Source organism: Orycteropus afer, unplaced genomic scaffold (genome assembly GCF_000298275.1).
Source record: "Orycteropus afer afer isolate SDZICR_OR568_19922 unplaced genomic scaffold, OryAfe1.0 scaffold01016, whole genome shotgun sequence".
NCBI classification, from domain to species: Eukaryota; Metazoa; Chordata; class Mammalia; order Tubulidentata; family Orycteropodidae; genus Orycteropus; species Orycteropus afer.
In genome coordinates, this window is record NW_006922603.1 from 239,495 (window position 1) to 257,660 (window position 18,166).

The 18,166-nt window shown below is 38.3% G+C and overlaps 1 protein-coding gene across 1 annotated transcript in view; it reads right to left on the reverse strand.

Annotated features, from left to right (window-relative positions):
* The window catches only part of PHF8 (PHD finger protein 8), a 228,847-nt gene that overhangs the window by 190,314 nt on the left and 20,367 nt on the right, over window positions 1-18,166 (reverse strand). Inside the window, exons 2-7 of the mRNA XM_007958567.2 lie at window positions 12,220-12,305; window positions 11,713-11,821; window positions 9,338-9,498; window positions 7,202-7,343; window positions 5,270-5,456; window positions 2,708-2,870 (exon numbers count right to left, since the gene is read on the reverse strand). Of these exons, the coding sequence (XP_007956758.1) occupies window positions 2,708-2,870; window positions 5,270-5,456; window positions 7,202-7,343; window positions 9,338-9,498; window positions 11,713-11,821; window positions 12,220-12,305 (848 nt within the window). The remainder of the gene's footprint in view (window positions 1-2,707; window positions 2,871-5,269; window positions 5,457-7,201; window positions 7,344-9,337; window positions 9,499-11,712; window positions 11,822-12,219; window positions 12,306-18,166) is intronic.

Here is an 18,166-nt window from a genome sequence, read left to right on the forward strand (position 1 = left end):
CCCACCAGCCACTCCTCAGAAGGAAGGTTGGGCAATCTACTTCCATAGTGATACTGCCTCAGAAATCCAAGGAAGGGTCGCTATGAGTCGGGTCCAACTCGACAGCACATAACAACAACAACAACAACAACAACAACAACTGAAAGAAGCCAGATACAAAAGACCACATATTGTGTGATTCCTTTTATAAAAAAATACCAAGAATAGGTAAATCTATAGAGAAAGAAAGTACAAAAGTAACTGCCAGCACAAACAGCAGAAGATAAACTAGATGAATGGCACCTTCTAAAAATTAAATTTTTAAGTGCTTCAAAAGACTTCTCCGAAAGACTAAAAAGAGAACCTTCAGATTGGAAAAAAAAATATTCGGCAATGACATATCTGACAAGGGACTTATCTCTAAAATTTACAGAAAAGTCCAACACCTCAACAACAAAAAGACAAATAATCCAATTTAAAAAATGGGCAGAAGACATGAATAGACACTTCATCAAAGAGGATATTCAGGTATGTGAACGGCTGTCTGAAAAGTGAAATTTTCTCTGTAAACTTTCACCCAAATCACAATTAAAAAAAAAAAAGAGGATATTCTGGCAGCCAACAAACAAATGAAGAAATGTTCACAATCATTAGCCATTGTTGTTATGTGCCGTCGAGTCAAACCTGACTCATAGTGACCTCCCCTTGGGTTTCCGAGGCAGGATCACTATGGAAGCAGATTGCCCAACCTTCCTTCTAAGGGAGGAGAAGGAACACTGTAAAAATAAATAGATTAATTATTTTTTTTTAAAAAAAGTGATTGGTAGGAGCTGAAGGAAGAAAGGAATAAGAAATGCTTGCTAACAAGGTTTCTTTTGGGGGTGATGAAAATTTTCTGATACATAGTACTAGTTGTACAACATTGTGAATATTCTAAAATATTCTAAAAACAACTGAATTGTACCTTTTAAAATGATAAATTTTAGGATAGGTGGATTATATCTCAATTATTTTTAGGGTCTCCAAGGTTGTAAGTCTTTTATGTATACATATGTCTTTATATGATCATGAAAGTTATAATCTTCATGTTTTTATATATATATATATATACACACATAAACTATAATGACGAAGACACATATTGCAATTTTTAAAAAGTATATTTAACTGAATGAAATTTGTGGGCTATAACTAAATTAATGTTGAAAGAAAATTTATAGCACTGAATGCTTACATTAGAAAAGAAAGTCTCAAATCAATAACCTAAACTTCCACCCCAAGAAACAAAAAAAAGAGAGAGAGAGAGAGAACAAAATCAACCCAAAGCAAGCACAAGGAAAGAAAAATAAGGATAAAAGCAGAAATCAATGAAACTGAAAACAAAAAGACAATATAGAAAACCAATGAAACAAAAAGTAGCTCTGAAAAGATCAATAAAATTGACAAATCTTTAGCAAGACTAAAACAGAATAAGGGAGCTCTGGTAGCATAGTGGCTAAGACACTTGCCTGCTAACCAGACGGCTGGCGGTTCAAACCCACCAGCCACTCCTCGGAAGGAAGGTTGGGCAATCCTACTTCCGTAGTGATACTGCCTCGGAAACTCAAGGAGGGGTCGCTATGAGTCGGGTTTGACTCGACGGCACACAACAACAACAACAACAAAACAGAATAAAAGAGAAGACACAAGTTCCTAGTATTAGAAATGAAACAGAGGATATCACTAAAGACATAAACCAAAAACAAACCAAACTCACTGCCATAGAGTCAGATCCGACTCACAGCGACCCCTCCTTGGGTTTCTGAGGCAGTATCACAACAGAAGTAGATTGCCCCTTCTTGTGACTGGTGGGGTTTGAACCACCAGCCTTCTGGTTAGCAGTCAAATGCCTTAGGCACTACACCACCAGAACTCCTATTAAAGACCTGGAAGATACCAAAAGAATAAAAAGAAAAGACTACAAACAAATTTATACACACAAATTTGACAACTTAGATAAAATGAACCAATTCCATGTAAAGCACAACTCACTCAATATGAAATTATCTGAATATCTTATAAAGATGAAGAAAATTAAATTCAAACTAAAAACTCCCCAAAATATCTCCAGGTCCACATGACTTCACTGGAGAATTCTACCACACATTTCAAGAAAATTTAACACTAATTCCAATTAATAAAACAAAGATCTAAATAAATGATAAGACACACAATGCTCATGGATTATAAGACTCAACATAGTAAAAATGTCAATTCACTCCAACTGAGACAACTGAGGGGACTGTTTCAAAATATACTCATTTTGACTCCACCCCAGACATAACAATTAATATCTAAGAGTGAAGGCCAGGCATGTATTGTTTAGGAGAAAAAAATATCCAACCCTACCTCAAGTCATTCTGATTTACAGCCAGCCTCCCCTTTCCCTAGAGTCATGGGACTGAAAGTCCTGTACTCTATTTGTCCACCAACTTGACATCAGCCCAGTGCAAAGAAGCCCATCAGTCTCCACCTAGACTTTCCCAACTGCAGCTTCCCCTAGTGCTCATGCTGCCCACTAACTACCATATGAAATTTCTTGAAGCCCAGTTCTGAGCCTTCAGCAGGTAAGAGAGGGATATCCCACTTGCTCAGATTAATGCATTGTGGGGAGGGGTTGGCTCTGTTGCCACAAGCACTTTCCTTTTCCCACCTTCCCAAAACCCTCCCAGAGGAATCCAGTGAAGACCTGTAGGAATGAAAAGTGTCTGTCCTTGCTTCACGGAACACTTGTAGCACTTATCCACCTGGTCCCCAAAGAACATCTCATTCTGATTAGAGGAACTGCTCCAGCACTCAAAGAGAGTCAGGTTGGCATTGGTTGGGCGGATCAGGTAGAAAATCTTTTCACCCTAGGGGGAAAAAAAAGGTTAAAGTACCAAAACTACCAAAGGTTTCCAGAAAAATCCTCCAGAGGGGCTCCAAGGGGCTATTCTCTCTCCTACATTCCAAGACCATAGTAGTACAGAATTCTTTCCTAAACCGAGACAAGAATAATTTTTACATACATCAGGAAAATTTAAAAAGATCCTATTGTACTTTACATAATAATTCAGCTCATAGGATTGGCAAAAACAATTTAAAAAGGGTATTTCAAACAAAACTGTTCAAGTTAGAACAAAGGTACACCAAGGGCTCCTATTTTAGATGCCATGGCAAAAGAAAAATGGCCTCTACAGATGAGTAGATCAATACTACTAGCCTGAGGAGAATTTAAGACCACATTATTGATGAGAAGGAAATTGAATTTGCCTTTAGATGCCATTTACAGAGTATTTCCTCTCATACGTGCAATCAAAACTGATACAGTTTAAAAGTTCAGTAATTGCCCAAAGACTTATGAAAGATTTTATGTTAGGTGATTATCTGTTGAAAGAACATTTTATTTACTAATTGTGCTTTGCCTGGATAATCATCAGAGATAATTTGGCAAAATAAAACAAAAACCCATTAGTACAAAGATATCCCTAACCCACAGCTTCATTTGTTTAACCAGTATTTCACAATAAGAATTTTCAATGTAGAAAGCTACAACATTGGTGACTGCCTACCAATACCAACTCACTCAGGAAAGGATCAAATCTGGAGATCCTGGATAGAGTGGGAGAAAAATGCGGAACAAATTCCAAAAACTCAATAATGACCAGAATTACTGGTCGGATGGAGTCTGGTGAGACCCCCAATACTATGGACCTGCAATACATTCTGCACCTGGAATAAAACTCACTCCCAAGGGCTGGCTCTTCCCAATAGTTAACAAGATGTACATGCAGACCACTCAACCCAAGATGACGCACCCACATACTCTGTGGAAATGCATCCCTTGCAGCAATCGACCACAGGGCATCAGAGGGGCAACATTCACACAGAGGAAATGCATGACAAACAGAAGTACATAATTATGAGGGGCACAAAGGGAGGGTTACTGGACAGGGAGGGGAGGGGACTGGGTTAGGGTTGGGCATGGTAAATGGGGAGTGAAAGTAAATATACATGTAACATTGAATGTAAAACAAACTCTTAAAATAAAAAATAAAAATAAAATAAATAATGCATTGACCCATGTCACTTTAGTTTTGTGTTATTTTACTGTACATAAATTATATCTCAATAAAATGTATTTTAAAAAAAGAAATAGCTGATGTACAGTTCAAGAAATCTGTGTCAGGCCTGCAGGTGATAGTATCATATAGATGTTAATTTCCTGATTTTGATAACTATGGTGGTTATACAAAAGAATGTCCTTGCTTTTAGGAACAACACATTGAATTATAAAGAGATAAAGAGACATCATATCTGTAGCTACTCTCAAATGTTTCAGAAAAAAATATACATATTACCACTTTGTTATGTTTACCTTATAGAGAGAGAATATAATAAAACATTTAAGGAATCTGTGTGAACACACAGGAATTCTATTATTTTGCAACTTTTCCATAACAATAAAATTATTTTAAAAATTTTTAAATTTAAATCTAACATTTACGTAATAGCACTTTCATTTATACATTCTAATTTCTTCCTGACAAAACAGGAACTAGTTCAGTATTTGTAATCATTTGAATAAGACCTATATTCAAATTTTCTGCTCTTTTCTTAGAGTTTCTGATAAAACTAAATTGTATGAACAATGATGAAAACAATTATTTAAAAAATTTTTTTCTAGACCTCAAAACTCCTTTATAGTCACTGACCATCAATGTTAATTACAAAATTGTAACCACCACTAAAGAAGAAAATTATGTATAGACAGCCTGACATTAAAAAGAAAAAAAAACTCATAAATACTTTATCAATCGTGGTGGTAGTTAAGACTATGTACAACTGTTAAAACTCATCAAATTGTATGCTTAAAATGGATAAATTTTATGGTATATAAATTATGCCTCAATGAAGCTGGGGTGAGGGAAAGTTACCCATAATGTTATCAAGAATTTCCAAAGTAAATATGGACATCTGCATACTTGGTGGTAGTATAAATTGGTTCACTGAAAAAGATAACAGTGGAGAAAACCTTAGGCACCTGCTGGTATTCAAAAATATTTCTGATTAAACATCAAAACTCTACAGCAGAAACAGGCCATCTTTGTAGCCACCAAATGCCCAATCCAGATAGAGTAGTCATGTGGAAATGCCAACCAAATAGAATCTGGGAGGTGTATAGGGCTTAGCAGCCTGTTTTGTGCTGCCACCCAACAGAAACACGGAGGCCCAAGGCCTGGCTCCCTCCAGAGGGCATAACCATTCCTACCTTGAGCACATGATACCAGACTGAGGTGCCGCCAAAGTCAATGTGAAAGTCTGTATAGCTATCCCTCACACTCATGAGGCAGTACTTCTGCACGCTGGGCCTCTCAAATACACACTCCTCCGGCCACAAGTTCTCCACCCATGAGAGCTTCCGAACAATCTTGGGTGTCTCCACAAGGTTAGAAAGCCTAGCAAGGAAGGGGTGGAGAGCAGATGTCAGGCTGAGAGAAGACTGACAAAAGTCCATTAGCTTCCAATACTTTTGAATATTGGGAATTTCTCCAATTAAAGACTGAAGCTTGAATGAAATGTCCATATCTTAGTTAGGGTTAGATAAGACAGAGAACACTTCTCTCCACAGAATTCCTAAGGGCACACAGTACACAGCCTTCCCCAGTCGAAGGTGATCATTTCCTCTATTAAATGTTCATACTTCCCTTCCTTCTCACCAAGGCCCACTTGGCACTTGCTTTATAACAGATTTTGCACTGTCCCCATATCATAGTGTCTTCTTTATGAGGAACCATTAGAGAAACCTCTCAGGCATCAGTTCTAAGTAAAGAAGTGTTTCTCCCAAGCATTTGGTTGTTTTTGTCCTATGTAAAACCACAAACCTTGTAAAAGATCATGCTCCACTCTTTGTTCTGATCTTGGGGAGACTCAGTAAAAACTCTACAGCCTATCTCTACCAACTATCCAGACTATTCATTTTGTGTGTAGACTTCCTAACAGATACATCCTATTTTCCCATCTTTATCCTCCTTTTGTTCTAATTTTCCCTTCTTTTCCACTCTATCCTGTATAGTATTCATCTCTGTAAACTACTTCAAATAGTATTTCAGAATGAAGTGACATATAAATAAACAAATGTAATTTTTTTAAAAAAATATCTCAAGTTATTTAACTTTGTATGATAAAGGTTCTGACACTGCACCATGTAAAGGTTTTGCTATTGCACTGTAGTTATGTTACCAAGGTAAGATTTTACCACTGGGGGAAACTGACTGAAGAGTACACTTTTATTCTTTTAAATTTCCTGCAAATCTATAATTATTTCAAAATAAAGAGTTTTTAAAAACCCAGTAAATAATCAGACAGTAAATTTCCTAATATGTTACAGTTTCTTGGTATTTCCTACAGTTCTGAGCAGAAAAGACTACAAATCTATTGAGTGAATGACTCCAGATAAAATAATTTAACTCATTCATTAAAAGATTATGTGTTTTTTCATTCCTTCTTTCTTTTTAATACAAGAAATCTTATTCTTAGAAAAAGTAGTGGGGTAATTTTAGTAAATCTATTTCCAGAGACAGAGGATTTATCCTGGCAATTAAATACTGACTATGCCACACTCTAAGTACCAGAAAAAGATTATAAGAAAAAAAAGGTTTTGTACTAGGACTTGAAAGAGACAAAAAATAATTAATGTAGCTACTGAGTAATATATTCAGTGCTAGAAACTGTGGAGAAGTATGACTCAGTTGTTATAATATGAGCAGTTATACTTATTATTTCTGCTAAATTCAAGTAATTTATTTTTTAATAAGGCCAGCTTAGCAAAAAAAGAAATTATTTTTCATGATTAGAAAGCTTAAACCAGCTCTCTATCCCAAAGAAAGAAATCACCACAAGGAAGGGAAAGGAACACTAATATATACTCAGTTCAAGCTCAAAGAGTCCTTGGGTAGCACAAATGGTTAAGTGCTTGACTGCTAGCCAAAAAGTTGATGGTTCAAACCCACCCACAGGCACCTTGGAAGAAAGTCCTGGTGATAGATTTCCAAAAGGTTACAGCCTTGAAAATCCTATGGAGTAGTTCTACTCTGCACACATGGAGTCACCATGAGGTAGAATCAAATCGATGGCAACTAACACAACCACCGTAAGTTCCAGGCACTTTGTTAAACTTTTTAGTTACCCCTGCCCCTCCTACCTGGTATCAGAGAATTCCAAACTAATGACATTGAGGATTTTCTCCCTCTTCCCGCTGTAATAATATTTCACAAAATCACCGAGCTTCATCTTGCAGTCGGCCTGGCGGGTCACATCAATCACATCAATCTCTTTGTCAGAACCTGGGGTAAAAAGATGGGTTCTGCACCAAGTGGTTTCAGGGACTAGGCAGATTCTCTTATTCTCTCACCAGTCCCTACAATGGCCTTAAAACTCCTTTCCTCAGACACTGTGTGTATATGGGTACATATCTTGGGAGCAGAGGGAGGATAAAAATCCATCCACACATTCATTAGACCTACGTGCTGGGCCCAGGCCTGCCAGGGCTATGGAACTGGTTGACACACAGCCCAACCCATAGTACAGTCTACCTGGTTGGTCCCTGCTTGGGCCCTACTTCCTAACTTCTTCTCATCCTTTCCCCAAAATAATCATGCCCAAAAGACAAATGACATGTGAGGGCAAGAGTGAAAGATTTTATCATCTCAACAAAAGACAACGAGACCATCATAATCCCTAGTACTTCCCAGGTAAACAATAGGGTTCAACATGGGGTTTTGTGGTATACTAGGGGACGTGGAAGAGGAAACCAGAATTTTGGTTCTAGCTTTGCCAAAAAATTACTTTAGGCAAGGCATTTCATCTCAGATTCCCAAGATGGCTAGAAAGGAAATGCAACAGGTAGATTGGAGGGGAAGGGAAACAGGTCTTGATAGAAATGAACAATGTCACAGTTAAGCTACCCGGAAGTAGCGAGTGGTTAGACCTGTGCACTCGGGACTATGGTCCCAGGGGAAAACAAGCTCAATTGGCAAAACATACTACACAAAAACACTGTTCCACATCCAACTTTGATGAGTAGCGACTGGGATCTTAAAAGTTTGCAAATGGCTATCTAGATACAACGATGGGTCTCTCCTCGTCCAGAGCAAAGAATGAAGAAAACCAAAGATGCATGGAAACAATTAGTCCAAGGGACTGGTACACCATGCAATCATCAGCCTATATAACCATGAGACCAGAAGAACTAGATGGTACCTGCTACCACTGTCAACTACTCAGAGGGGAATCTGTGTAGGAGATCCTGGAGAGAGTGGGAGAACAATGTGGAACAAAACGTAAAATTATTTTAAAAAAAAAAAAAAAAGACTAGATTTGGTTTCATCAATAGAGCCTGATGTGACTCCTGAGACTATGGCCCCTAGCTGCCCTTCAGGTCTGAAATTGAACTCACTTCTATGGCTTTCAGCCAAACAGACAGGCATATGGGCTGAATATCTACATCAGGTAGATACACTCCTTGGAAAGATCAATCATAGGAGAACAGAAGAGCGGTGTATGTAAAGGGAGACACCATGGGGGGCAGGAGTACATGGGAGGGAAGGACACAGTGAAGAGGTAACTATGGGGAGGAAGTGGGAAGAGAGCTGTTATTTTGTGGGAAACTGCAGTCAATGTCATGAGACACAATGTGTATGAACTGCTGTATGGAAAATGAATTTGTTCTGTAAACTTTCACCCAAATCACAATAAAAATAATAAAAAAAAGAGGGCCTGTGGCTTGGAAACATTATGCTGAGTGAAATAAGTCAGTCACAAGAGGACAAATACTGGATGGTCTCCCTTCTATAAAATAAGCAAATACATAGAAAATAAAAATTAGTGTTTACCAGAGGTGTGAGGGAGGGCGACAGGGGGATAGTTTTGCTTAGAGGATAGTGAGTTTATGTTAATAGTGGTAGAGTAATTTGGAAAAGGATAGTGAGTGAGATTGGTTGTATAAGTTGAAGAATGTAATCTATGTCACTGAATTACACACGTAGAAACTGCTGAATCAGTCAATCTTTTACTGAATGTAAGGTGCTCTAGTGGTATAGTAGTTAAAGCATATGGCTTCTAACCAAAAGATCAGTGGTCCAAATCCATCAGCTGCTTTGTGGAAGAAAGATAGAACAGTCTGCTTCCACAAAGATTTACAGCCTTGGAAATCCAATGAGGGTTGTTATGAGTTGGAACTGACTCAATGTCAGTGGGTTTTACTATATATATTTTCACAATAAAATAAAATTTTTTAAAAAAATGTATATTAAAAAAAAGAGGGCTTGTGGTATCTTACCAACATAGTGTTCCACATCCCTCACAGTGAATGACGGTGAGGGCAGCGTCATCCCCAGCCCATCCTTCTTCAAGACCAGGATGGGTACACTGAAGCTATTTTCTTCCAGGAATTCCACAGTAAGCTGACTTCCAGTGGGCTTCAGAATAACTTCATCTGAGCTGTGGACCACATAAGAGAAACAATGAGCCCCCAGAGGCCCTGCCCACTGAAGGCTTCACTGGATGTTACCATTTACACAAGAGGTGAGAGGGGTGGGAAATGGGAACTTTCTGAGGGGACACAATATAGGCTGGCAGCTAATGGCATGAACTTTATGTGCCAGGGAAAATGACTTGTACAAGGCAAGAGGCTAGGTCATGGGCAGAGGTGGGGAACTAAACCCAGGATATCAATAAGATATCTCTGGATAACCAGGGAAGAAAACAATCAACAGCCTACCCAGAAGGAAAAGACATATCTGAGAAGTTCAGCCAATTTGTTCTAACCCAGAGCAGCAATCACCAAGTTTTTAAAAATTGTCAAATAAAAAGATTGATTAAAAAAGCAAAAATAATTTTTATAACAATTTCTTCAACACATGCTATTAACTAAAAAAATGGGAATTTAAAAATAGTAATAAATTTAACTACGTAAAAATTAAATTTTCTACAAGGAAAAGTATGATGAAGTTTAATGACACAAACCAGGAAAAAGATATTTACAACATGTATGCCAAAGAACTACTTTCTTTAATATATAAAGATTTGTTAATAATCAGTATGAAATAGAGTCGGTAACCCAATAAAAAGATTGTCAAATAACATAGGCAGTTAACAGAGAAAAAATTTAAAATGGCTTATAAGCATACAAAAATATACTCACCTTCATAATTAAAGAAATACAAATAGAAACACATTTTTAATCTTATAAAAAAGATTAAAAAAAAGAAAAAAGTCATAATAAACATTGTTAGCCAGAATATAAGGAAATAGCTACCCTCACACACTATTTGTGGGGATATAAAATGATATAGCCACTTTGGAGACAATTTGAAAATATCTATAAACATTTAAAAGTACATATATACTCTATGACTTAGCAATTTACTTTTAGTCATTAAACTTCTAATAGCAAAATACTGGAATGAAATGTTTATCAACAGAGGACTGGTTAAATAAATTACTATATATCCATAAAATGGGATACTGAACAGCCATGAAAAGAATGAAGAACATCTATATGTACTGACGTACTGTTATGGATTGATTTCCAATATATATAAGGAGAAAAAAAAAAAAAAAGAAAGGTGAAGAACAATATAGAAAGTTTCCATTTGTATGAAAAAAAGGGGGGGGACACACACACATACACACACACACACATGCAGTAATTACTATTGAAAGAATGCACAAGAACTATGCTCCTTTAAAAAATCATCCATATGAGACCAAATGGTCAACAATTAGTTTAAAACAAAGATGAGAATGCAAGGAGGCAGGGAAACTACATTAATGGAAATTAACAACCACAATGGAAGTAATGGGAATGTTCATGCATTGTGAACAATGTAACCAGTATCACTGAATAATTTGTGCAGAAATTGTTGAATAGGATCCTAAAAACGAGGTGTAAAACTTCACTGGAAACACAATAAAGTATTATTTAAAAGGGGGAAAGAAAGGAATACAAAAGAAATTGGTTGATTCTGGGGAAGGGACATGAGGGGTATGGGGTAGAAAGGAGACTTACTTCTGATTCACTTCTTTTAAATAGATTATGTGTGTGTGTGTGTGTGTATAAAATGTTAAGTTAGAGAAACACTTATAATTCCTAACAACACTTCAATTACAAAACAGCTGAAAATGGTTCAAAAATTAAAAAACAAGAGTGTTTTATTCATTTATTTTTTAACTCACTATTTCTGCTAAATTCAAGTAATTTATTTTTAATAAGGTCAGCTTAATAAAAATTATTTTTCATGACTGTTAAAGAAATATATGTCCACTCAAATATTTTTTATATTTTAAAAGATTCTTCTTCTCTACAATGAAAGAATTTAACTTTCTTATCTCTTAAGACTTTCTAGTTCTAATATTTTTTGAGTGCACGAAAATATCTTCTGCTGAATTAGGGGACTACTGCATCCCAACCTACCAAAAGTTTCTGCAAGTAGACCTTAATATATTCTGTATAACAAATCTAACTCTAGCAACTGTTTTCTTAGAAACTGACCAAAATAGAAGATCCCTCCCCAGAGGGAACTCACAGAACCCTGAAGATGTTCCCAAATAGAGAAGGCACATAATGGAACATCCAGTGGGAAATCTGGGAAGAGATGGGTCTCAGCCTCCCAGAGCCCTGGAGGTTACCAGCCATTGGGGAGGGGTCCTCACCTGTCAAAGGTCCTACTCCGAAGCTCCCGAATGAATGTAGGGCTTCCAGTCTTCACTGGCTTTCCCTTGTGAGTATCGTGCCCTTTTGAAGATCCACGGCGTTTTTTCACTAAGCCGGGAAAAGACATGAGATCAAGAATCAGAATGGACATTAGATCACGAATCAGAATGGCCATGAGCTATGGATCCAAGAGCAAAGATCCCAGCAGATTCTGCTTCTCTTGCAATCTAACAACCCCTTTGAGTATTTGGAGTCAACAAGGCCATCAAAGATTCAAGAAAGTTATTGGCGAGGATAGATGCTTTATCTGTGGAATCCCTAGGACAGGAGGGAGGTGAAGCCTCTAAGTGGACCAGCTGCTGGACTACAGAGACTTCACAGGCTTCTACTATTTCCTAAGGGAGACAAATCTGAAGTACTCAGGCAAAGGTAATCACACTGTGAAGTTTCCTTTGCTTTGCCTCTTTCTGAAATCCCTTCTCTTAGAAACCTCAAGATCTACTTACTAACAGAGGGCCCATGAAGAACCTCGCAGTTTGGGCAGTGGTAGAGGTCAATGTCAGCAGCCTTCTCCTCTTCAACACCAACACAACTGGAAAAGAAAAAATTCGGCCACAGTTTGTGGAAATTTTATTTTGCATAAGGTCTAGAATTGTGCTGTCCATTACAGTAGCTATTAGGCATATATGGGTATTTATATTTCAATTAATTAAAATTAAATTAAATTAAGAATTCAGTCCCTCCACTCTAACCATATTTCAAGAGCTCAGTAGCCACTTGAACATTTTCATCAATGCAGAAAGTTCTACTGGACCACACCAGTCTAAAATGATTATGACAAAGCTAAAAATGCACACACAGTAAATTCATGAAGACTCAGAATGGTCAAAGCTAGAAGAGACTCTAGAGCAATGTTAACAGAAATCTAATGTGATTCAAAGATATAATTCTAAACTTTCTAATACCCATATTAAAAAAGTAAAAAGAAATAGGTGAAATTAATTTTAATATTTTATTTAACTCAGTATATCAAAAATATTATCATTTTAACATGTAATCAAAATTTTACAATTTAATGAGACATTGTATTAAATGAAGAGGACTGAAAAAGAACATTTTATAGTCAACAGTGGTTCTCTTGGAGTGAATGAATACAAACATCTTTTTTTCTCTTCCTTATCTGCATTAAGGAGCTCTGGTAGCACAGTGACCAAGGCATCTGACAAATAACCAGAAGGTTTGTGGTTCAAACCCACTAGCCACTCCACAGAAGCAAGACTGGGCAATCTTCTTCTGTAAAGATTCACCACCTCGGAAACCCAACAGGGGTCACTACCACTATAAGTCGGAATCAACCCAATGGCAGTGGGTTTGATTTTTGGTTTTATCTGCATTTTCTAATTTTCTACAATGAACATGTGTCACTTATTTAATATTTTAAAGTCTAAAAAGGATTTATTTAATTTTGAAAATCTGAATTTGCATGTACATGAAGTAGTAATCGCACAAAATTAAACCCTTCCTCAACAGGGAAGTCATTACCAGGCCTCTAAATACCTACTGGTTAAGACTAATCTTCTAAAATATTTGACCTGGTACATGTAGCAAAAGAAAAAATAGTTGCAATCGAGTCAATCCCAACTCATGGCAACTCCATGTGTATCAGAGTAGAACTGTGCTCCACAGATTTTAAATGGCTAAGTCTTTGGAAGTAAATTGCCAGGCCTTTCTTCTAAGGCATCTCTGGGTGGATAGGACCACCAACCTCACCTCCAGACTTTCAGTTAGCAGCTGAGCTCATGAACTGTTTGCACCATCCATATCAGAACATAAAACAGGGTAGAGCTCAAAATGTTTCAGCCAAAACCATTCTCATAAACTGACTTCCTGGAATAAGGACAATACCACCTTCCTGACTATTAATCCTATGCTTATAAACCTGTTGGATATCAGTAAGTTGGGGATAGCATCACCAACATTGGAGACATTTTTAAGGAAAGATTCAATCAGATAATGTATGTAAAGCACCTAGCACAGTGAGCACAGAGCCTGGTATGCAATAAGTAATCAATAAGTGATGTTGTTGTTGTTATGTGCCTCGAGTCGGACTCAACTCATGGCGACCCCTCCTTGGGTTTCCGAGGCGGCATCACTACGGAAGTAGATTGCCCAACCTTCCTTCAGAGGAGTGGCTGGTGGGTTTGAACCACCAGCCTTCTGGTTAGCAGTCAAGTGCCTTAGGCACTACGCCACCAGAGCTCCTTCAATAAGTGATAGCTAATATTATTCTCGGGAGCTCTGGTAGCATAGTGCCTAAGGCACTTGACCGCTAACCAGAAGGCTGGCGGTTCAAACCCACCAGCCACTCCTCGGAAGGAAGGTTGGACAATCTACTTCCGTACTGATGCCGCCTCGGAAACCCAAGGAGGGATCGCTATGAGTCCGGTCCGACTCGACGGCACATAATAACAACAACAACATTATTCTTTTGCCCAGTCCAGACCTGAACCTTCTCCACAAACTTTCTTTAAATACATTCCCTATACCTTGTAGCATTAACTCATTTTCATGGACTACATGCTTTCTATTTCATCTCTTTTATCCTTGGACATTGTTCAAGGAACAATCCCCTTCAGGCATCTATCTTTCTTGAATTTTCATGCCCATTTGGCTAAGTGCTTTCTCTACTCCCAGCACCCACTGTTCTCCTCCTTCCCCAACTTTTCTCTTGTACCTTTAATAACCCCATTCCCTGGTAAACAAAATTCTCTACATTCACATTCCCTTCAATTAACCCATCATTTCAATTAACTCATCCTTTGCTTTCTGACTTAACTGAACCCAGCTTTTCTTATGAGAAAACCATTTCCTCTATACCAATGCTACTCAAAGTGAGAGTTAAGTATCTAGAAACTTTACAGCAATTTGACAGAGTAATATTATTCTGTTGACTCTATTAATAAAAAATCAGGACTTATATTTTTTCTCCGTATCATTTTTTTTGTTAACTCATTTTTTAATTTTATAAAAGAATTGGTTCATTATGGATTGAAAAATAAAATCCTGGTCCTTTGCCACAGAAAGCTGGAGAGGCATGCTAGAGCCTTTTCAGGTACAGGCTGCACATTCTCCCATGGTCTCATAACTCAGGGCTAGGCTGTGAATAGACATCGCTCTAACTCTCCAGTGAGTTTTCTAGATCATCTCTCCTCTACCCTTAAGTAAAGTCCCTTCGTCCTCTGAATTTCATACCATCCAGCCATACCACTTTTTACTCTTCTTCATCACTACTCACCTCCCTAACATATCCTCTTCACTCACTGATAAATCTGCTCACAGATTCTGCTCCATCCTGTGTCCTGCCAATGAATATTCCACATGGCATCAGTATCAATGTGGAGGTCCAACATCCTGGACTCTTAGTTCTTTGACCTTTTCATCTTCTGAAACTTGTTACCTCTACTCCCATTTCAGCCACTAAATTCTCATGGCCATAACCCAGACCTGCAATCCCTTCATCTCTGGAATACATTTCATACATCACACTCTCTGACCGTAACAATGTATCCATCCAGCAATCACTCACTACACCCATTTTTTGCTCTCCCAATCCCTTGATTGTCCTACTTTTCCTCCATCCATCCACTCTAGACTTTCCCCTCCTCCTCTGTCTAGCTTAGATTTCAGAATTCCTTACTTCAACCATTCTCTTACAGGTATTTTCAACTCACTTGCCCCATTGCCTTTCCATCACCCACATGTGCAAATACCAGTCTTGGATCAATCCAACTACAAAAAACTGAATCATTGAACATGGCTGGAGAAAAATCACCCAACTGGGTTGGTACCAGAATAAATTCATACTGTCCAAAATACCTGGGTTATGCTGCCTGGCAATCCTGTATTTCCCTACTCAGTTCTCTCTCCCATTCTCTATAGTGCCTATTTCAAATCTCTGACCCCACTAACTTCCTGTTCTCTCTCAGCAAATGACCTTGCCTCCTACTTCTTAGAGGAAATTAAATAATCAGATGTGAACCACCTCAACTTTCCACCATCAAATCTACTTCCTTCTGCACCCATCTTTTTCTCCTGTTTACAGCAAAACTGCTATCCTTCCTTCTTTCCAAAGCCAGCTTTTCCACCTGGGTCACATCTCTCCTACCTTCTCAATTATCCCTTCTTTCTCCAGTATCTTCAACCTCTCCCTCTTTCCCTTCTCCTTCCATTAGCATTTAAACAAGCTCATCCATCTTCACAAATTAAAAAGACAAGACTTGCTTCTCCCTCCTTCCTGCCTGTCTCTCTGTCCCCTTCACAGTCTTTTTTTTCTTTTTTTAAACTATGAAGCTTCATAACAGCTTTTATTCTAATACGGAACACTTGTCCATGGTGCAAAATTCAAATGGTACAGATGTGTATAAAGTGAAAAATCTCCCTCCCGACCCCAGCCACCCAGTAGCATCCAGAGATATTTTATCATAACCAAATCTATAAAAATTTTTTTTTAGAATTGCTGTGTATACTCTCACCTTTCTGCTGTTCCTTGTTGATACACACAATAAATACTTCTTTCTTTTATCTCACTTGACCTCTTAGCACCATTTTCACACTGCTGACCCTGTTCTCTCTACCTCTGATTTCCATAACACCCCATCTTCCCAGTGTACTTTCATTCAGCAAACATTTAATGAGCATCTGCCAGACCCTGGCCTAGGTGCTGGGGAGACAGACACAGAACAAAGCATACTAAAACCCTTGCCCTCATAGATCTGGCTGGCATTCTAGTGGGAGATGCAAACAAGAAACAAGAAAAATCACTGAAACATATTTTAGTGAGAAGAGCTAAGTAGAAAAAATAAAGCAGGAAGGAGAATACCTACACACACATGCAGTGGAAGGGGGATGGGAGTTGTGGTGAAATTTTAGGGAAGGGAAAAGTCAGGGAAGGGTTCACTGATAACATGATTAAAGACCTGAAAAGAGTAAGGAAAGGAGCAATATTGTTACAAGGAAAAAGTATCACAACCAGAACAGTAAGTACAAAAGCCCAGTGGCAGGAGCATGCCTAGAATATTAAAGCAACAGAGAAGAGGATACTGTTTCTGGAAAGAAAGAGCAAAAATTCCAAAACCAAACCAGTTTCCATGCAGTTGATTCTAACTCATAGTACCCCTACAGGACTGCCCGCCCTATAGGGTTTCCAAGGCTGAAATCTTTACAAAAACAGACTGCCCTTTCTCTTGTGGAGCAGCTGGTGGGTTCGACCCAGAACTGAGCACTTAACCACTGTATCACCAGGACTCCTTAGATAGAGTAAGGAGAACAGTAATAGGTAAGAAAAGCAATGGGCTCATGTCATGTACTAGGGTCTTGTAAGCCACTGTTAAGAACTTGTCTTGAGTAAAGAGATAGGGAGCTATGGGAAGAGTATAAGCAGGAAAATGATGTGATCTTAATTACTTCTCAGGAGCTCTGGTGGTGCAGTGTCTAAGGCATTTGACTGCTAACCAGAAAGCTGGCGGTTCAAATCCACCAGCCACTCCTCGGAAGGAAGGTTGGGCAATCTACTTCCGTAGTGACACCACCTCAGAAACCCAAGGAGGGGTCGCTATGAGTTGGATCTGACTCCAGGGCAGTGAGTTTGGTATGGTTTAATTATTTCTCTGCCTGCTCCTCCTGCTTCCTAATGAACTCTTTTTCTCCTGCCCTTAAATGTTACAGTTACTTAGGCCCTCCTGCCTGGGCACTCCTCTCTTCACTTTCTTTCATGCTTTCACTCACTCCCTGGGCTCCATGTACCTTCTATGCATCGAAATAAAAAACAGACTTCTCTGCTGAGTTTCAGATCCCTCCTTCCAAATGCCTCCTGGGTATTTCTAGGATAGGGCCCACTCAGAAACGTCAAATGCCACATATTCAAACTTAACTTTACCCCTGCCTGCTCCCTAAACCTGTTCCTTCTCTTAGGCTCCCAATTTCAACAAATGGTACTATTATCTAACTAGGTATTCAAGCCAGAATCCTGGTAGCTATCTTTGACTCATCCCTCACCCTTTCCCTCCACTATACCCTGAGAAGGCACTTTAGTATCAAATTAAGTACTCAGATTTTGGGGCCTGGATTTACATCCTGGCTAAACCACTTACAAGCTGTGAGATCTTGAGCAAGTTATCTAACCTCTCTGTGCCTCAGTTTCCTCATCTCTAAGATGGAGATACAAACTGTACCTACTTCAAGAAGTAAAGGAATTAGACATGTCACCAAAGGGGACATTCAAATGACCACCAAAAATGAAAAGATGTTCAATGTCATTAATCATGATGAAAGATGTAAATAAAAAACCACAATGAGACACCATCTGCAGTGTAGTAAATTACTTTGTGTGGCTTTTCTACCCATAAGTCTTTGTAAACTCCAAGGTGGGATTTGCTATGAGCAACTGAGGAGCTC